The following is a 21,937-nucleotide window of genomic DNA, read 5'->3' as shown; positions in this document are numbered from 1 at the left end:
TTAAAGGAATATCTTATGTTATCTGATATCCTGTATCCCACTCTTCACTTTTGTGCTAAACAGCAATTAGTTTGACATGCAATTATTTTAGCTACATGAAGCAAACTTCCTGATTCCTCAGGGTTTTCTGTTTGTTTGTTTATTTGGAGAATATACATTAAAAGTCAGTATGTTTCATTTGCCCTACTCATGTTAGATTAGAGTGTGAGCTTACCTTACTTTACATTTGGATGATAGCACATGATTTAAAAAGCCTCCATACATTTAAAAAATGGATAGAGAACAAGATAAAACAAAAAACAGAAATTGTATGGAATGGTTTATTTGGTAGTCTGTTTTTGCTTCAATATTGTGGGGACCTTGGGGATCACCCAAGACCTCTGACAAAATTTGAAAATTTGCTGTTACCTGCTATAACATTGCTCTTCCTCACTGTACTGTAACCTCTTTTGTACCTGTCAAGTAAAGGATAAGCTTTCCAAGATATATTAGGTCCAAACATAGAATTTTGCTTTGTGCTAGCCAGTGTACAATATCGAGTTGGGGTACTTGCAAAATTTGACCTACTTGCAGTATGCATAGAGAAGGAGGCAGTATGAAAGATCAAAAACTCCAGCATTATCTGCAGTGGGAGTGTGTTTCAGTTTAAATAAGGACTTCTGATAGCCACCATGTCATTGACATCTAAGTTTTCATCTTGACTGTGCACTGACAGCCTACTACTCTTGTCCATCACAAAGCTTTGACTGAAGTAGATCGGCATTGTACATACACTATGATTATGTAATTATTACGTGTATAGCTGTCAGTACTGACTGTTGATGGTTATCTGAGAGAAAAGAGAAATTAGTTTGCTCTACCCCTGCACATTGCCCCTCCCTCTCCTGTATCTCTCTCTCTCTCTCTCTCCATCTTTTTTCTGTTTAAGTCACACCCATGCTGAGCCCTCTCCTCTTTTCTCCCACAGACCTCTTCTCACACTCTCCATCTATTCTCCCTCTTTCTCTCTCTTTCATTTTTTCTGTCTCTCTTGACACACATTTGTGTGTGTGTGTGTGTTTGTGTGTTTGTTTGTGTGTTGTGTGTGCTGTGTGTGTGTGTTGTTTGTGTGTGTGTCGCTGCTGTTTGTGTGTGAGTGTGTGGCAGTGTGTGGCAGTGGTTAAGAGCACCACCAAAATGAGTTTGCCTGTCAACTCTGATTATCTATCTTTGGAGAGGATAGCCCGCTACCGCCACGCCTGCTCCAATGGCTCACCGTACGCCACGAACAAGCCCATCGACATCAAACCTCGTGGCAGAAGAGGGTATGATTCCACTCTGGGACTGAAAATGTGGGAGGGAAGAGGGAAAGCTTGTAGACGATGAGGCCTTAACCAACATTTTCTCTCGTGCTGAGCATTTGTAGGATTTGTTTTTGTGTGGAACTATGCATTCTTGAAATAGTTAGATATAAATGTTGTTAGCTAATGTAATATTCTGCCTGTGTTGCTTCTTCTTTATGGTTAACATCCAAACCTTGCATGAAACACTGAGTTGGAGTAAATTAGGGATTGAGACGTAGAAAGACAGCTTAGGAAACTTGGTGAAACTGAACCTCAGTCGAGTTTAAAAATCCGTCTTTCTTGTTGCTCTTTGTGTGGAAAGTGTTGCTATGTAATATGTACATGTGTGGATTTATGTGTTTGTATGACTTGCATGAATGTACACAAAGCATGTGTGTTCTCTCTTATCAGAACATTAGCAGATGAATAGCTCCACCTGGACAACGCAGAACTGGCAGTGTGTTCACAACCCAGCGCGTAAATGATCGTTGCTTGGTGGCTGGTTGTGTTGTTAGAGCTCTGTCGAAGCTGTATTTCTGCTGTTTACTCTCCTAAACCTATAGTGTCAGCCTGAAGTGTGTGCAATTGTGTGAATGCACATGTTTTACCATGTTCTATGAGAAGCCGCTACTCTGCTTTTACAGAGCTAAGAGCAAGGTAAATGATAAATAAGCAGGTCATCATCTAAAGCATCAAGGTGTTCAGGAGTACAGCTACGTTCACTAACCAGAGCAGAGTGTAAGCTAATCATCAGAGCACTCTCTGTCCATTAAAGCTCACACAGAAAATTTTAAGACCTTGTTAGTCCCATTATTATACTGCATTACTCTGACAAACATGTACTCAGCGACCCCAGCCCAAATGCGCAAAATCATCTGATGTTCATCTGCACCCGCTTGCCCTGTTTTGTTTTTTGTGCGTCTCGTAGTGTGTGTGTGCGCATAATAATGAAGTTTGATTGTGTATGTGTGTTTGTGCATCTATAGTATTTGAATATGAAGAAAAGGTAATGGCTGGTGGCGTTTGTAGACATATAGATATGGATAGAGCCTTGTCAATACTGTGGACCCACCATCTGTGCTCACTGCCTGCTCCTTAGTTAAGTGCTATTTATATCAGCATTTGCTGAGTGTGTTTATCTGCACCATATACTGAACCTGGTTCATGGAAGAGGCCTTTTTTCAGACAAAATCAATTATTTTGTCAATTACTGCGGTCACTTAATCTATGCAACTGGTTTTTATGACAAGAATTAGACTAATTTTACCAGTAGGTGGCAGTGGTGTCTCTCTGAGAATTGCAGTGAATCATTTCCTAATGTGTTTTATGCCCTCATTATGTGGTGTTATTAGATAGTGCTATATGTGTTATTAACATAAATAAAGCCTACAATTATGTAATAGCAGTTACCTACTATTACATGAATACAGCCTCTGTTTTACCTGAAAACAGACAAAACTGAACTAAAAAGATATTAATGTACCATGCAGCTTTTTGTTATACCTGCTTTAAATAAATACTGAAAAATATACATTTTCTTTTAGGCTGAGGTATCGATCTTTTATGGCATACAGGGAGTTAGATATTGTTGAGCTCCTCAAGTAAGATGGATTTCACGCTGTATGTACGATGTGATTCTGACTTAACAGTAACATTCTTGCTTCCTCCAAATTGAACCCCTGTAGAGCAGAACTAGGTTCATTATTTTTGTTTGTGTATTACACCTCTGCCTTCTGAGGATGGCAGCATTGTAGCCTAAAAGTAAATACTCATTGTGTGTGTGTGTTTATATGAATGGTAGACAGAGAAAAACAAGAACCAATAGTGTGACTCTCATACTTTAAGTTATGCTCAGGAGAGCCAGTTTCTTACTCATAAGAAACAAATTCTGTTTGTTACTGAAATCATGAGAAGTGCTGTTTGCTACTATGTAAACACATCTGTGCCTTTAAAGTAAAATATCGTGGCCTAAATGTGTTCAGTTTCTTGAATATTGAACTCAATAGGCTCACATGAGGTGTGTTGTTTGGATAGTTCTTGTCATTATGTTGTCTGTTGTGTTTTCATTTGGGAAATGTGGTTTCAAGGCCGAGGAAAGACAACCAGATTTTGTTGTTCTTTCCTTGACCTCATGGAATGTGCAGATTGTCGTAATAGGATTAGTTTGAAAGCGTTAGATGTGCCTATTCGACTTACTGTTTACTTTTTTAGCTTTATATCAATGAAAAACCAACCCTTTCAGCATCAAATCAGCAGCACCGTCCAAGAGATGACAGTTGGGAATGAAAAAGCTGTAAATATATAAAAAACAAAAGTTGTCAGTTAGTGTTCTTTCCTTTTTTTGGCAAGAAATTTTAAACTGATCATCACATGATAACATAGAAGGAAGAAATCCTTTAAATCAATACATGGTTAAACAGTAATCTGATTTCTCATGCACTTTAGTATTGCAGGGTCATAGGTATTTACATACATATAAGCATTTATTCATAACTTGTTGCATTCTTATTTGTTAGGAGGTTTCTGCATATATGGCTAGTGAGCATGCATCTGCTCATGTGTCATTTGTGAATGTGTCTGTATGAAAGCTCATCTGCATGTGCGTATTCAAGAAATTATCATATGACATCCATCTTGGAGTGCCTGACATAAAAGCACATCTATGTAAATTACTCTGAAGCGTCAGTAGCTATGAAGTGGATGTATTATCACTATCATCAGTCTATGGATGCAATGAGAAATGAATTCTTCTCTCATCTCCTTTGGATGCATACCTGTGTTCACGTCCTCTGGCTGATTTTACTCTCTCGTTACTTGCCTCTATGACCAGTTGCACTATTGATGACAAGGAAATATTCTCAGGGCTGGAATAATGTGTATGCCAATGCTTCTGTTTCTGGTTACATTGCTCTTGGTTTGAAGTTTTTACTTATTAGAGCTACAGCTAGGAACGCAACAATTGCTGCGTCCTACTTTTTAACTGTCGTTACTGATTTAGTGCTTTGTTTTCCACCCGTCCACAGTAGATAACTGCAAAGGAAAGAACTACATACAATTCAGAAATCATTTTCAGCAGGATATGGAGATGCAGAATCCTTGAATGTATACCATTAGTGCATACAAAGGTGGAGTAGCTTGCTTGACGTTACTCATTCATGTGTGATTGACAATCCAGACAGCTGGCATACCTGTCCGCCTGGTGGAGTGCTAATATTTGCAACTTTGGCAGCAGACGATGCCATCTGAGCTCCACACTTAAACCTAATTCATAGATAGTGACACACTGATGATTCCATTTCATAGCCAGCAAGGCACGGCTGATGTGTTGTTGTTTTTTGTGTGGGAAACTAATAGGAAGTAAAACCAATCTGCAAAACATTAGAACAAATCATTGGTAATGTCTAATCATAAAAAAGATTGCTACAATTGATAGTTAATTAATTTAGTCTCTTTTTCCTTTCACATATATTCCCTCCCACACCTTGTATTCTCAGTTCTGAGAATGCTGTCATTTGGCAATGCATTCCTAACCCCTGTTTGTCTGCCACAAAAACAACAGCTTTTCAGTAAATCTCTTATTTTCTCAATTTATTGCTTCTGTTATTGGAATGATGAAACTCAGCCAACACTATCTTTGCGTGTATGCTCTCTCCAGATCATTGGCATGCTTAAGGTGTTGGTTTTAGGTTACTGTGGCAGCTGAGTGATTGACACTTGAGACGATTGTTAGGATTGCTTGGGGATACAAGTCCCGCCCTTCAAGGAATTACTACTACCAAAACAACCCCTCCCACTCCAGACATACCCAAGCTGCAGCTCGGGGGAAACGGAGAATCAGAGAGAGAATAGGAGAGTCATGTAACTCAAAGACAGTTGTAAAAAGAAAACGAAGAAAGACAAAAGTAAGGAGGGAGGGAAAAAAATAATGTGGGAGGAAGAGGAGATCTTATTTCCACCAGTCAGGGAACAAAAAGGAGAAGAAAAAAAAACACAGGGACCTAAAAGTGAGAAACAGAGTGAGAAAAAGTAACTGAGTGAGTGCATGGCTGGATTAGGAAAGAGGGAGATCACACGCTGATCTGGTGAGAAAGATAAGTGCAAGTGAGTGACGGAGAGAGAGGGAGGGAGGGAGGGAGGGAGGGAGAACAGGCTAAAGAACCACCTACTGTCAAACGATCGGAGCTGGAGAAGGAGCAGCAGTGTGGAATAATCTTGGGCGGAGGGTTTGATCTGAGTCAACTCAGGTTTGGTCTCAAGCAGCTCTGCAGACCTGACCACTCCGCTGAACTAACGCTGAGGGAAGGAAGCTCTCACTGGATCACTTCAGACGAGCAAAGACTGTGGTCAGACCACAGAGGAGGGCTGGTCAGAGGGCTCCAGGTGGCCCAGAAGGGTGTGTGTGTGCGTGTGTGTGTGTGTGTGTGTGTGTGGCTTTATTCATGTGTGTTTGCAGATGTAATGTGTGTGGATGTGGAAGAAAAAGACCATGAGTATCATTCTTAAGCCACGGTCGCGATCTACCAGCTCATTGAAGAACACAGAGGGCATATGGTAAATAGACTGGGAACTTTGTCCCGCTGGCAACATTTTAATTTTAATCCTGTTGTTGTGTGTTGCTCTATTGTTCTCCATCTGCCTGTTTATCGCTTCCTGAAATACTTTTTGTCTACCTAATCAGCAAGTCTTTACTTTTCATCATTTGTCCCTGTTAGTTCTCTGCGCTTTTTGTTTGTGGATATTTCAACAGCTCCTCTACTCAATCAAAACTTCTCTGCCTCCTCTTGAGTTTGCGTCAAAAACCTTCTGATATGTCAGTTTCTGTTTTTTGTGCCTGGTTTTCTGAGCAAGGCATGACATGTTCTATGGTCAGATTAGATTAGGTTTGTCCTTAACTCCAGCCTATTTTGTGCTTTATCAGACTGGGACTCAATAACGACACGACACTTGCTGTAGTTGTCATGACCCTGGTGTCTTACCCTCAGTGTCCCTTCATTAGAACTCACTGTCTATTGAGCCCGTGAAATCCTGTACATGGTTGTAAAACCACAAAGGCATAATTCATTGAGGATTGTGTTGTGTCACTCACATACGTTCTCCTATCTGCACATGGCTCCAGATAAATGCAGGATGCTGAGCTCAACGCCAGGGGCAGAAGTCGCCCTCCCCCTCTTGTCTCCTCCCCCTCCTGTCTCTACTTGTCCTTGCCTGTCAGCACTCATTGCTGCTCCGTAGCTTCAGCACTGGAAGTTAATATTCACAGTTTTTTCCATTGCGATACAGAGGCAGAGCTGTAAATGGATTGGTGGTTGCCCGGCAGCATGTGTTTGAACCCTGCCGGACCTCCCTGCAGGGTTCACAGTGTTCTCATATTGTCAGTTTATTTATCTGCTCTACAACCTCACCAGCACAAAATGACGCTTGTGTGAAATAAAGACATTAATTAAATCTTTGAGGATAGTAGTTCTCTGAACAGTGAATATCATAGGAAGGGTGTAAAAGCAATAGCGTAGCTAACACATAGACCTGATATAGTGTTAAAGCTGACTGCAGAGTGCAGCTTTTTCTCATGTTAAAAGCTGAGAATCTGGCAGTGTTAGGTCTGTATGAGCCATCTTCTTGAATGACTACCAAAAGCAGTAGTCAGCTGGACAGAGCATACCGCCTCCTCCATCTGTCCTGCCCTCCTCTCCTGTTTTATCAAGCCTTCTTTGACTAATTCTCATCATTGCTTTGTCTTTCATAAATGTTATCACAGTGCTTACAAGATTTACAGTAGATTACTATGACTTATTAACACCTGAATTGTAATGTATGCATGTGTAATGCAGAAAGAGGTGGTCATCTCCCTAAGTCTGCATTAAACACTCATGTTAAGTATGCATTTCTTAGCTCTGTGTTTGTGAGAGTACATGTGTCTTTGTGTGCTTGCATGAGTGCTTTTGTGTATCTACATGCGTCTACTTGTGCGTATTTAAGATAATGACGTGGTCCGGGTGTTTGACGTACCCCCTGGCCTGACCAAACTCAAACAGACCCCGTTCCACCCAACCGTGTTAATGTAGGTTTGTGTGCACAGACATTTGAGTATCCATCAGTGTGTCAGCTGAGTTTGGGAAAGGTGAAAGATGAGGATTTGGGAAAGAGCTCCACACCTATTTAAGGACTTCTTCCCCAAACCTGCAGTAATGTTATGGTGTGCTGAGATAAAGCATGGAGAAGTGGGGAATGTGTGGCTTAAGTGTTTCCATCTGGCCTTTGTCGGCCCCCAGTTTGGAGGCTGTAAAAGATTATTTGGCCTCTTATCGAGCTGACAAAGTTATCTAACATGTTTTCCAGATTTGACCTTTAGTGTACCAGACATGAGATGATGAAAAGGACTGGTAATGGGTTAACTGGACCTCCTATGTATATTGGGGCAGAACTGGTTTGCTTTGAACCATGTGACCTGAGATGACGTTGCATTGCCATGGTGATTCCTTTGTATGTCTCTCATGATTGACTGAGTATTCTCAATGGCGCAGTGACAGCGAGCACTAAAGCAGTGTTACGACAAAAGTGAAGGATTCACTTTGCTTATACCTGACAGGGCAAGAAAAACCAGAAGGAGAGCAAGAAAGAAAGCATGGGAGAGTGTAAACCTTTAAGGATAATTTTTGACAGACAAAACACAATATACTTTATGCAAACAACTTTTTTTTGTTCTGCAGTCAAGGCCCGTGCTGTATGTTAAATAAAGGCTACACTTTAATAAAGAAGAAAATAATTTAAACCAACTATAATCAGCGATAAAATTCACTTGACAATGTGGCACAAATTTTATTGATTTATCTGCCAAAGACCAATTTTGCCTGCATTTGCTGCCTGGTGAGTGATAATTCCACCGTGTGTGTGTTTGCATGGAGTACGAGCCAGATAGAGAAAATGTGTCTTGGTTATCAGGGAGTGGTACCTTATCTGCTTGGCCTGTCTGCCCTGTGGGGGCTGGCCTCTTCCTGTTACTGTTATGTCTTTCTCATGTCTCATGTTTCCAGGTGGGAAGATGCAGTTTGGCCTTGCTCACTCTCCCTGTTGACTTTCTATACAAGATGGTGAAGACATTGCTGAGAGTTGTAGGTTTGGAACATTAATATTTTGCCTCATGGAGACATTTTGGACAGGATGTTAAAGAGTTAACAGTGGAACTGAGTTAGCTGCTTAACCAACATGTCTTGCAGCATTAGATTCACCATTGTATGTGTAAGCTTAAAATAAAGAAGATGATGGTCACGTTCTGACATATATAAGATGCAGAACTGTCTTTAGGGTCTTTTGACTGTCCCTTTACTCATTCTAAGTTAGGCACATTTCACCTACTGTATGTATCTCTGTAATATTATACTGATATGAATATTTTGAAGTCGTGAACTAGTCTCTGGAGCCGGAGATAATTTGAAATGTTTCGATTTTCCAAATGATCGTTTTTTTATTAGTACCGTAGATCAAGGAATGTAATCATGTTTACATACAAAAACATTTTCATTTAGTATCTTAGCACAATTAGCTGTAAAAGTTATTATTTAAATGATATCTGATTAGAGAATAAGTAAACACTCAATGTCAGTTAGTACGAAAAAGATGCTGAGGTTCAATACCTATCTTGTCTGACTGTTTTTGCAGAGTTAAATGAGCAACAGACATGCATGTCCATCATATTTACATACTATGATAAAAACATTAGATTCAAACAATGCTCCATATACATAGAATACTACTCCATCAACACATTAATAGCATTAAATTACACAGCAACATGGTCACCTTGAACATTTTCATGTAAGACATGTCTTTTATCACATCAATATATTCAATATTTCCATATTGCTAATCCATAATAATGACATTTAATGCTTGTCAGTGGTGATAAAGGGGTAATATATTTAGTGGTTTGAATATCCTTGACCTGATATCAAATTTAGTTTAGTACGTCAACATGGAAGAGAACACATTCTAATCTCCTGTAGTGTCTCCGATGGGACTCATCGTTCTCTTTGTCAAGCACACTGCGAGTCAGAGTAGGTCACATTCCCTAAATATACCCGTCATAAAACATGTAAAACAGAGGTTCTGTGGCTCTTCAGCGTCACCAAACCAAGACAGCTTTTTCATTACGTGCAGAATGCCTGAATCTTAGGTGTCATCTGGTCTCTATATTCCTCTGTCATGGGTTGCTGTTTTGCATAGAACATAGTCAAGGTTAACATACAAAAGTTTAGGATCACATACCGACATTCCTGCATGCATGCGGGAGGACACACTCACAATCCTCATAAATACAGACTACATGCTCATCCACACACACAAACATGCACAGCTCTGACATGTCTCCTTGTCCTTCCTCCAGTGCCTGCTCCCCTCTGTGTCCTCTCAGCTTTCTAAAATAAAATCGAGTGTCATCTTCCCTCTGCCTGCTTCGACACACAGCTCGACACTGATCAGCATGACAGGAGATTTTTTTTAATAGTTCTTTCCAGATGTGTGTCCTGGTTTTAGTGAAAGAGAAAGTTTTCTCTTTTTTTTAGACCATTTGTTGTTGCTTTTGCTTGTTTGCACTTTGGGATTGAGACACAAATATCGAGTTTGTATTACATATTATAAAAAAACAGTGTCACAATCCTCCTCAGCTGATTATTTAACAAAGATATTTATGCCCTGACCTTTTTTTTCTAGTATGTCCCCTCACTGTGCTGTCACGTCAACTCCTGTGGTGTTTATAATTGCTCAAGTGACCCAAGGCTAAAAATGAGTCATTGATCTATGCCATTTAGTGTGTGTGTGAGAGTGTGTGTGTGTCTATGTATGTGTGATAGAAAGAGAGAGGAGAGACAGACGGTGAAGGAGAGAGAAGATGGAGACAGAAGTGATGGAGAGAGAGGATAAAAGAGTGCAGTGTCCTTAGGCATGTGTGTGACCCAGCAGCGTCCTACAGTATGAAGTCACAACAGCCACTACTCGTCTGTCTCAGTGCCCTTACAACTACTGTACATTTCTTGTCTTTTAACCTCTGTTACAGTGCAGCTGGTTTTCTAGCACCAGACAATCCCTCTTTTTTCCCTTGCAACTCCTAACTCAAGCATGAAACTCTACACTTGTGGGAACCGCTGTCCCTACAGGGCGTCTTCTCATCTACTCATGTAGCTGTGGGCTCTTGTAGCTAAATGACCTACCACAGAATGCTATTCAGGATATTGTAAGATTTTTATCTTAGTTATCTCCGTGAGCAACATATTGAGCTTTGATTACAACAAAGATTAGCTATCAGCACCTATGGCTCTCCAACATGCTATTATCGACAAAATATGTATGTTGCACTGATTATTCAAGATAAATTTATGCTTTAAACACTGAACACCTGTAATTTCCAGAAATTAAAAGAGAACACCTATGCGAGTCAATGTTTTTTGTTGAGGTTTTTATCCCCAAATCACTTTGTGATGGATAGCATCAGCAAGTTAATAACCATCTTGGTGAGAGCTTGATACATTTCTGTAGTTGCACTTCATTAAATTCTACAAATTCTGATATGATTTTGATTTGTCTGTATATGGTCTCATTAAGACTTTTTATACATGTTATATATCTTGTTTTGTATGTATGTTCTGTTGTGTGTGTGGACCCCAGGAAGAGTAGCTGCTACCTTGGCTAATGTGGATCCAAGAATAAAGAATTAAGAATAATACCAATATATAGAAATAGATGTAGTTATCTGATGATTTTAAATAAAACCAGTTGAAACTTTGGTAGACGTGACTTATGATTTGTTTTGGCTAGGGATTTAATAAGTATACTGTGAGCAGTGGTCATGTGAATAATACTAAATATTAGTTCAAAAGACAATACTGTATAGTTTCTTCCTCTTTCCTGTCCAGTTATGTCTTGAGTTTTGGATCACTCCCTTTTTAGGTAAACTGTGGTCTTATTGTCTCTTCCTCTAAGTAAAGGTGGCTTTACTTTCCATCTCTACAGTAATCCCCCTGTGAGTTGTACTTGTGCTGTTTGTTGATTCTCACAACATAGTCATAGGGGAGTTGACATTTTTGTTTTCCTTTTTTTGTTTTCTCCAACTCATTTTTGCTCATCAAAGGCTGCTGCTTTGTGTCAGAGCAGGGAACAAACCCAGACATTCTCACCGTGATGTCAGTGATGGTGCAGTACCTTTTGTAAACTAAGCTGCAAAGATCATTTCTGTCATTCCCAATGAGGGGTGTGTCTGTGGAGTCAAAATGTACACACACGCTGAGAGAGGAGTTACGTGTCAGAGGTTTGGCTGAGAATCTGTAGGCCGTGACGTCAGTAAGTGTGATGATGAATCCGTTGTTAAACATATGCTAGGTGTTTTGACACTTTCACTTTTGTTATCTCCGTATCTGTCACAGACATGGTATGCACACCCATACACATCTATCAAAAAGAACAGCTGGAGAACGGATTGATCTGTGCTTGGATGACGATGTATAAGTCACTTGTGCAAATCTTTGGTTTTACCCCTGCAGTAAAGAAAACAAATGGATCACTTGATGTTATACGAGGGTGTGGATTGGGGGATTGTGTATGAGTATGTGTATAGATAGTACTGGTTCAGACTGATCTAATACTAAAAATAAGACAGGACTTGGGGACAAAGATTGGAGTGATGTGTGTAATATAAGACAAACACAAATGTGAAATAAAAAGGCAGCAGTCATTGCTACTCACATATTACCTCTCCACTGTGTGTGTGTTTGTCTTACAGCTAGTTAGAGACAGGGATGAGGACAATACATTTGCCCTTTCCTCAAATATCAGGCAGACGTCCAAACTATCCCGTTCCACAACCAGAGCTGACACTCACATAGCTGTTGCTACTTGGAGAGATCACAGAGAGATAGCACAGTGTTTAGCCGTTTAGTTGTTGTGGAAAATATGGAAACATGTACACTCACACAGATCACTACATTCATGGGGTATCCTCTGCTCGTCAGGAAAACACAAACATGACAGCAGGGTGTCCCGTACTGGCTAAGATGTAGATGATATTGGATTTAATGTGTGTTAGTTTCCATAGTGATGCTGATGAAGGCAAGGGGGACGTCATCCCTGTGCGTATTGTGTGTCGCATTTAGGGGAATCCCCCCTGACCTTAGGATCCACACCAGATGGGATTATGGGATTGGTTGATATCTTAAGGATGAGGCAGATAGCGATGAGGCAGATAGCGATGAGGCAGATATCTCCGGTGACAAGTGTTAGTCATCACCTGGGCGAACAATCACCTTGGAGACTAAGGAGCTCATTGTGACATCCCAGTGGGAAATGGTGTCACTGATTTCGAAACGCCTTTCAACTGTGAGTCAGGGGCATTGTTGGAGCAGAGGTATTCCCTGTGGCCCTGTGCAGAGTTTATTCAAAGCAATACCACTTGTGGTTGTATGTAGATGGCTTTGAATATTGCTGCTTAATTTTACCAGTTGGTGCCAATTAGTCTGCCACCAGTCATAATCATCCAATAATCAGCCAGATAATGAGGGACTGACTGATTATAATTTTAAATGGTCGAGCAAATTTACGTCAATGAGCAGTTGTGTATAGGGCCCACATGCCTACACGCATAGCACTTCATGTCATGAATGTAGGTTGTCATGTTATGTTTTGAATTTCACAGCTCATGACTACGGAGACAATATACAGCAAACTATGGAAATGCATGGCAGAGCCTATGCTGCTGTTGCAATGGAAGAAAATGTACATGTGGGTTTAGTCAGTATGTGAGTAAGCTCTGAAGTCATCCAGACCACTAACATGTAATTAATGTTTGCATAAAGCCTGTGATTTATTTAGACATAGATATTTGAAGCACATCATGCAGCCATAAGTACAATCTGTTACAGACAGCACTTAATTTATTAATTTATGCAAGGTGTGCTCTTTGTAAGAACTGGTATGTAGAAAGACTGGAGAAGTTGGATAATTTTTGGTGGCAGATGATTGACTGAGGAAACTTGATCACTGCATCCCTCCCTTCATCTTTTGATCAGACATGCTATAGCGTGAATCTTGGCTGTTAAGTTTTTTATATTACCATTTTTTCTTCTGGAGTGTCATGCGGGGGTTCAACATGATGTTGCTTTACTCGTCAAAAATGATCAAAATAATTATTTTTTTGTATTTGCCTATTAGTGTCAAGTATACATTATCAGATTCTGATCTTTGTGTCTTTCTCCCTCTCTCTGTCTCCATATGCAGTTTTGATGTGGACAATGGCACGTCATCAGGTCGCAGCCCCCTGGACCCAATGGCCAGTCCAGGCTCAGGCCTCATCCTTCAGGCCAATTTTGTCCACAGCCAACGGAGAGAGTCGTTCCTCTACCGTTCCGACAGCGACTACGACCTCTCGCCAAAGTCTATGTCCCGAAACTCCTCCATTGCCAGTGACATGTGAGTGCATGGTGTCCTTTGCTTCCACCTGAACCTTCATAAAATACACCCCAATGCTCCCTGTTGTGCTGAATGGGGTTGATTCTGCTTTTTTCTGCCTCTTTGAATCTGTATCATGGCTGAATGTTTATTAGACCAGGTCTTAAAGGCACGCTGCTAGCTTTGGCCCTGGTGGGAAGTGTGCATGACCGACAGCTGATTGTGTGGTGTCACATCTATTCTTAGCCTAATCCAGTAGCATAAAGGAACAAGTGTCCATAAGCACAGTTTATGTGTGATATTTTGCCAAGTTGTCTATTAGGTCTGTATAACTCATAAAGACAATGGGATGCATTCAGTCTGTTTATGTTCTGCATTTCTCTGATAATTTGTCTTTTTATAATACTAACTCCCCATTGCCTTGTAACTGTAGAAGAACACACTCCACACCTCTTCTGGGTCAGTGTATATGTTGATATCGTATTTTCTCATTTCCCATACAGTGGTGCCTATCTAGTTACATGTGCTGTACACTTAGCTTTGTGCTACAGGGAATAAAAATATTGACTGAAAAACTAAGCATTTCGGTGCAGCCTGAAGGGAAGACAAATAGACAAAACACTTCCTCCTCACTGCTGCTTTTTGCTCTGGAGTATTAAACCAACGACCCTTCCTTGACCTGCGCCCACTATCCAGTTACTATGTTAAAAACCATTATTAAGTAATTATTATTAAGTATTCATTAATCTTTCATGCCTCATTTTTTCATATATTTTTTGCCTGCTGATTTGCATATACAAGGAAACATGAGAGCAGAAAACAACTTGTCTCAACAGCTTTCTTTGTGAAATTGTTAACAATGTATCTTCACAATCGAGTTAAACTTGTGAAACTTTTAAATTGCATGTTTTCTAAAGAACTCAAAGAGATGTCTTTGGAAGTCCAGAAATTTCTCAGAGCTAATTCTTTACAAGAAAACATTGAAACAGACCTAGGGCAGAGAGTTTGTGCCTCAAAAAGACTCTTCTTATCTGTCTGGAAAGATTCTTTTTGTCACTCTCTGTCAGAATATATATAACTTGTCGTCTTTATACTCAATACCTTCTATTTGTCTTGCGATATGAGCACATAACAAACCTGCGTCTCTTTTGACTTTCATGCCAGGCATGTCTACTCACATGCCAGTGGGTGTGTCCGTGACGTGGCCGTGGTCTTGTAGAACAGAGCAGTAGGCGGTGAGCTCCATGATACTAACACACTCCTGTCACCTGAACAAATGTTGACAGTGTTCACAGTCATAACGCAATTTGGAGTTCAGTGGGATTCTGACTCAGAATTTTAGTGGTTAAAATTCCTTTAGCTGAGATTGAATGAGTAATGTTCTCCACTCCCTTAACAATGCACATTGAGGTGCCCTTGACCAAGGCTCCAGCAGCCATCAGGTGAGCAAAGTCAGAAACATGCTCAGCTGACTTTTCCCCAGATAAATAAAAAATGAAATAACGATTGCCTGAGGGATATATATAGTTAGAAATGGAAAGGGGAGGGAAAGGACATGGAAAGGGATGACTAGTGTGAGGGACATGTCTGTACAGCAAGTTTAAAGACAGCTTACAGGTTTTACAACATCCTTACTGTGAGAATATCTTCGTCCACTAAACTACTTTCCTATGTGTACAGAGACATGTCCATCAATAAATCCCCTAAATTCTCTTACTGAAACCTTAAACTGTTCTGAAACTCTTACACATTGTGAAGTAGGGCCTCAGCTGGTGGCTGATGTGATGAGTAAACATGTCACTGTGATGGAGTGCATCAGAGACGCTGAAACTAATCTAATGTGATGACCCACACTCTTCCCTCCCCCTCTTGACCTTTTCAGAACATGAGCGCACTCCTCTGTTGTCGAATGTCAATATACTGTTGATCTGCATCTAACGTTAAAGCCGCTCTCTTTGTGTCTTTCAGTCATGGTGACGATATGATTGTAACGCCATTTGCACAGGTGAGCTGTCCCAGGTTTTTTTTTGTGTGTGTTGTTTTTGTACAAACTAATGAATACTGTATGATTCAGCCCTATCTATCATGTTTCCCTTCAGGTTCTTGCCAGTTTGAGAACCGTACGAAACAACTTTGGTGCATTAACTAATCTACAGCAAGACAGAGCGTCCAATAAGTAAGTTGACAAGCTTCATTGTTTTTTTCAAACAGAAATTTATTTTTTTATAGTGGGAGGAGTGACGGTATTACAGACAACAATGGCCAACACACCAGCATTTCGCAGTGATCACAATGTTCGGTCACTTTATGTCTAAGATGTTCTTCTAAATAAGTGGCAGTTATTTGAAATCACCTATCCGCACTGTGTCCAGTGCTCGCTCACAGTCTGGCTTTGCTCGCCCTCTGCTGTTCTTATTGAGTACTACAACAACAGTAGCAATACTTTGTAAAGGTACCCTCTGCTACAGTGCTCCCTACATTTGCAGAAATGAGTAAAGGGAATTGTAAAGAGTCATGTTAAATGATAGATTTTGTTTCTCAGTGTCTGTGTTTGTTTCCCCCATGACAGGAGATCACCCATGTGTAACCCACCACCTATCACCAAGACCACCTTTACAGGTATGCAAACAGCAAGAGCAGCATAATGGCTTGTGTGCTTGAAGTGTGTGTGTGTGTGTGTGTGTGTGTGTTATTAGACGTGTGTGGAAATCAGGAAAAGATTTTTACATATCTTCATGCAACTATTATACTATAACACCTAACATTGTGTTATAAGCCAGTTATCAAATATTTGTATACTGCTTGTAAATGCTAAATAGGGGGACTTAAAGTAAAGTGTTACCACATTAGAAGTATTGGTAGTAGTAGTAGTAGTATGCACTCTTATCCCTAAAACTGGAGGCTAAATAGATTGACGCTTACTGGTGTTGTTGTTGTTAATGTTTTTACCTAATTGTAAGTTGTATTGTACACACATGCTGTGCAGGGAGCCAAAGAACATGAACATAATATCCAACACGGTCAGAATACAAATAGCGTTGAAATATTATTGGTTCAGTGGAACAAAAGGATGGACAAGAGAAAAAGACAGTATAACAGGTAAATCAAGACCAAATATTTGAGTGAGTGGCTGTTGTCATTTTTAGTTTGGATTGGTGTGGCAGTTTGTAGATATATGTTTTTAGAGCCAAGATGCTCTCAAATCTTTACTCTCTGATAGTTCTCCACAGATAGTTCACTTATGAACAAATGGTCAGTGTCTGCTTTTGATGATATGTCCATCTGTGTATATGGACCATTACAACCCTGCCTATATATTCCACATTTGTAATAGATTGGTGACCCTCCACATCCTCATGTTCTAAATCAACTTTGTTTGGCAATATTTTTCTTGAATTCCAGTTTCCGTCATATAAATTATTGGTTTAAAGGTAAACCAGTGTCTATATTACCGCTGTATGTGGGTTTTGTTTTGGTTTATACAATGCAGGTTTTAGCATTTCCTTCATAAACATAGACGTATCAATACTTCAATAATGGATTGTCAGGGCCTGTATATAGTCATACCTGACTTAGGTAGTCTGATGTGCACTAGACAGACAGCGTCTACTGCACACCCTCTCTGGCCTACTTTGGGAGTTTTTGTTGTGAGGAGGATATGACACAGACAGCCTTAGATGGCTAGAATAGACTTGTCCTTGACAGTCACTTTGCTTTTCTGCGGGTGTTGCAGGAGAGACCATATAACTTATTAATAAATAATTTGTTTTGTTTAGTAAAATTATCCCTAAGGCATGTAAGCAGACACCCATAGAATTACATAAATTACACACATTCATGGATATTTTAAAAACATTTTTATTATGTTTATCGCAAGTGCAAAAAAATCTAAATACTCTTCTTCCACATTTAAGGGGGAGATCTGTCTAGACATTCCTCCCAAGAATCCCATTCCTGATACATAACCTGCTTATATGTGAGGAACTGGTGACATTGTGCTATATTTAGAACACAATCATACTGGTGCACAGCCATTATGGGCCCTGCCATAAACTGGTGACAGCTGTGAGTCATGAGCATGATTGTTCGAGAATATTGACTTCTTGTAATGCAGGCTTGCTGAGGCGGCAACTAAGTCATCTTGCAGATAAAGAATAATTAAAGGAAGTATTATTAATAGTTACTCAGTAAATCAGCGTTAGGATACCAGTGAATTAACTAAGGATTACGTTTTCTGTCTATCGTCACTCCTGTCTTCTTCTCCTGCTTCTCAATGCATTTTTCTGTCATTTGTCATTAACTTATTGTTCAGATAAAGAAAATTATTTTCAAATCATGTAAGATTTAAAAACCGGTAGTTCTGTGACCTTTTACCTATTGTTGATGGGAATAGGTGCTGGTTAAGGCTAAAGAGACAGACCTTGATTCATAAACATTCAGCATGAGACTGGTAGAGCAAACAGGGTATCGTGCTCCAGTCTTTTAATTAATGTATGCGGACAATATTCTTTTAACATTTAAACACACAGTATGTAATTCCTTCTGCTAGGCGTCGCTCACATCAAAACAAAAACAAAAGACGTAGTTTGATGACATCGTGAAGTAGCGTGGGATCATGGAAGTTGTTAAACAACCACCATTGCCGATGAAAATCTACCTGACATGACTCAGGCAGAAATCATGTTTACAGTCAAGGTAATGTATTAAAGTTTTATTCACGTTACGATCGCTGACTTCCTTCCTCAACCTCTGACGTATCCCGTGTTTCCCCAGAAGATATAGCAACTAGAGGCAAGAAGGAAGCCTATGCCTTGAATAAAATTACGCGTTTCTCTGGGTTTTAACATTATTGGAAACATTTGGGTTAATTTAAGTGCACAACTCAACAAAATATATAACATAGGTCTAGTTATTTTTAGACATTATAATGTGAACATGTTACCTTTAACATCCAATATATTCAGTCCAAAATGACTTTTTCGAACCTGGTCTGTATTTTGGATATAACGTTACCACTCTAACTTACTCTACCTTTCTCTCTCTCCTTGATATTGCATGCTGTACTTTATGTGGAAACAACAGGGCTTGAGGCATTTACGGATAAAATCGGGTCCTAGATAAATAAGGTACTTTATTTAAATGGTCCAGGCCACCTAAAAACTATTAAATCAATGTAGTTCAGCCACTACTCTTTCCTTGCATTTTTTTCCTCCTTCTTCCCCTTCCTCCTCCTCGTCCTCTTCTCTTATCTTCTCCCCCTCACAGTCCGACTTCACTGTCGAGCAGTTCCGGTACATAGTTTGGCTGCAGCCCTTCGTCTGTGTAGCAGAGTGGCCTCTCCGAGCGCCGGTGTCTGATGTCGCACTAAGCATGAGAAGAATGTCATTGACGTCAGTGCAGTTGCTGTCAGAAAGAGTAGCACCCCAGCCACTGACACCACACCAGGGAGAAAGACAGAGAGAGAGAAAGGGAGACTGGGAGAAAGAAAGAGGAGAAAGACAGAAAGGAGACAAAAGAGGGAGGAGGAAGGATGTTCAGAGATCAGTGGAGGAAACGAAGAGTGTGGGAGAGGAAGGGGACTACTGGAAGGAGGGAGGGAGAGATTTGTCAAAGACAATTAAGCAGGAGAAGGGGGATATTGTTGAAAATAGGAGTCGACAAAAAGAGGGATGCATGGAAACAAAAATGGTGTGCATGTTTCTAAGCATATTATACAACATAATATTATATTTCACTCCAAATTGTGATATTCACATGAAAATACATATGAAACCCAGAGAAGTGAGAACTTTGCATTCTTTACATTTATAGATAAACTGTCCCAGAATGAAAGATGAGTGAAAAAGCAGTATTTTCTATCATTAAGCCTTGATAAAGACAGCACAGTATTTTTTCCAAAGGCTTTAATGCAGTCTAAATGCTAACTGAAATGTTAAACTCATATGGCATCATGTGATTAAATTTGGTCCTCGTGTATTTTAATTTGCCACTGCTTTCTCTGTCTGTGTAATTGAATTACAGCTAAAGTGACCCCCCCCCCCTCCCAGATCACAGATCACATAACATTAAAAGCCTGTGCTTTCCCAAATTAGTCAAAGCATCAATATTAATTGGCTTCTGACAAGGTGACACTTTCTGTTAACATAGGCTGACTTTGAGAGGGGCATGTCTTCAATTTCAAATTAAAAGGCACTGAAGGATACTTTGATGTAGGGCTTGTGACGCTAACGCTCCACCATCTTTATCACATCATCAACCATCTATCTGTTAATCTCTCTGTTTTGGTGTATTTGTATGCTGAACACATATTAGCATGCCTGCACACAATATAGGGAGCTCCCAGCTCTGTCTCCACTCCTCTATCAATCCAGTCCATATTTTGTCACTCTCCCTTCCCCATCCACAGTGCAGTCCTCTCAGGCTTTAGGTACAGCTTGGGGAGAGCAGCACGTTTGGCTACCAGGGACGCCGAAGCAACAGCAGCCCACCCCCTATACACACAGCGTCTATAGGAAACACTATCCAATACACACACACAGCACCGGATTATACCCTTTGCTTCCCGGATACCATGGATGTTTTTTATTGGCAGAGAGGCTAAGAGAGACAAAATCATGATGTGTTATGGTTAGCATTTCGTCTGGTGTGAGCGTGTGTGTGTGTGTGTGTCTGTTTGCGTCAGTGTGTGTGTGTGTGTGAGATGTCTTTGTATCTGTTAACCCTGTCAGGATGCTGTGAACAATTGCGTGTTTGTTCCATGCTGGACAGTATTGACATGGATCTTGACTGGTTCTGAGCGTCTTGCTGAGTCCTCATTTCCACCGTCCCTGTCTTCCCTCCATCCCTCTTATGGCAGACATGGGCCTGCTAAGCAGACTGCTATTCATCTTGCTACATGACTGGAATTACATCTCTCTTATGAATGACAGTGTAAACCTAATACACCTAGATCGCTGACTGTGATATGTGTGCTGTGTATGGGAGATAGTGAGTGAGTCCGTCTGTGTGAGATTTCATTTTTTTGCTGCTGCTCCTTGGGTTGCCTCTGTATTCTCTGCTGTTATTTTCTTACTCTAAACATTGATTTGGACACCCAGAACTGGCTCGGGGTGGCTGTTTGTCACCCCATCACCTGCAGCTGTACTCCCCGGGAATGTATCTGTCTTACTCTTAAAAAGGAAGAATCCAGGATTTGAACTGTAGTGCACTGATTTCCACTGGAGGTTTCTTTCCTCCAAGAGAATCAGTGAGTTTTGCTACAGCTGACCTGTGACTGCTCATCCGTGGGTTAGGATACAGGACAACAAGGCCCTACTCCCAGACCCGCACAGCTGGCTCACCTGTCCAGTATGAAGAGTCACCCATGTGTCTACTCGGGGTATCCCAGCTTAGCTGTATGTGGGGTGGGAGACCCCGGGCCTGGACCGTCCACTAGTCCTCTGAAGCGGGCCCTTACTGACCCCTTGCCCTCCTGTCTTGCCCCTGCAGAGGAGGCCTACCAGAAACTGGCCACTGAGACCCTGGAGGAGCTGGACTGGTGTCTGGACCAGCTCGAGACGCTGCAGACAAGACACTCAGTCAGCGAGATGGCCTCTAACAAGGTAAGCAATAACAAAAAAGTTCACACCAACTTGTAAACTTCATCTAACTGTAGTTTAATTCTGTACGGCAGCATCTGTTGGAAGTGTTAATATAGATTTTATCTTCAAATGCCTAATTTTAAGAATGCTTTATTTGATGTTCAGAAGCTGCTACCCAGGATTTACTGTGACTTGTTTTTTGTGGCTGAAGTTAACAAGATGTGCTTTCAAATTTCAGTACGAGTGTGACATATATAGTATATACACTAGTGTAGTGCATTGATAGAGGTCAGTCTACACGTATTGTACAGCTGCATTTCCATGCATGAAGGAAAAATATGAAATTGCAAATAAGTCTTTTGGGTGAGGGTAAATTCTCTCGATATGGTCATTCAGCAAATGTATGTACAATTTAAATTGTGTTTATTGCTCAGTGACAGGCCAAGCTGATATGCAGCATAATTTTATAAAAATATACCAGATAGAGAGCAGATAGACACTATACATAGGAGTATAATACTGAATATAGTATAATATTAATTAAACATAATCTAATCTGTGTCACCTGCCCCTTTGCCATCAGGCCTCTTTCTCTGTTGATTTGTT

General features: G+C 40.4%; 1 protein-coding gene across 5 annotated transcripts in view; it reads left to right on the top strand.

Annotated features, from left to right (window-relative positions):
- pde4d (phosphodiesterase 4D, cAMP-specific) overlaps nucleotides 1-21,937 on the top strand; it is a 129,077-nt gene that overhangs the window by 90,314 nt on the left and 16,826 nt on the right. For 3 of the 5 annotated variants that reach the window (XM_035658504.1, XM_035658505.1, XM_035658502.1), the window contains exons 2-6: nucleotides 13,581-13,772; nucleotides 15,720-15,756; nucleotides 15,851-15,927; nucleotides 16,321-16,370; nucleotides 21,240-21,352. In XM_035658504.1, the coding sequence (XP_035514397.1) occupies nucleotides 13,581-13,772; nucleotides 15,720-15,756; nucleotides 15,851-15,927; nucleotides 16,321-16,370; nucleotides 21,240-21,352 (469 nt within the window). Of the gene's footprint in view, nucleotides 1-5,474; nucleotides 5,874-13,580; nucleotides 13,773-15,719; nucleotides 15,757-15,850; nucleotides 15,928-16,320; nucleotides 16,371-21,239; nucleotides 21,353-21,937 lie in introns of those variants that run through there. The other 2 variants (XM_035658506.1, XM_035658503.1) reach the window with 1 other exon arrangement.

The sequence above is a fragment of the Morone saxatilis genome, unplaced genomic scaffold (genome assembly GCF_004916995.1).
Source record: "Morone saxatilis isolate NCDOM2014 unplaced genomic scaffold, NCSU_SB_2.0 Contig16, whole genome shotgun sequence".
NCBI lineage: Eukaryota > Metazoa > Chordata > Actinopteri > Moronidae > Morone > Morone saxatilis.
This window is presented reverse-complemented; position numbering and strand designations above follow the sequence as displayed.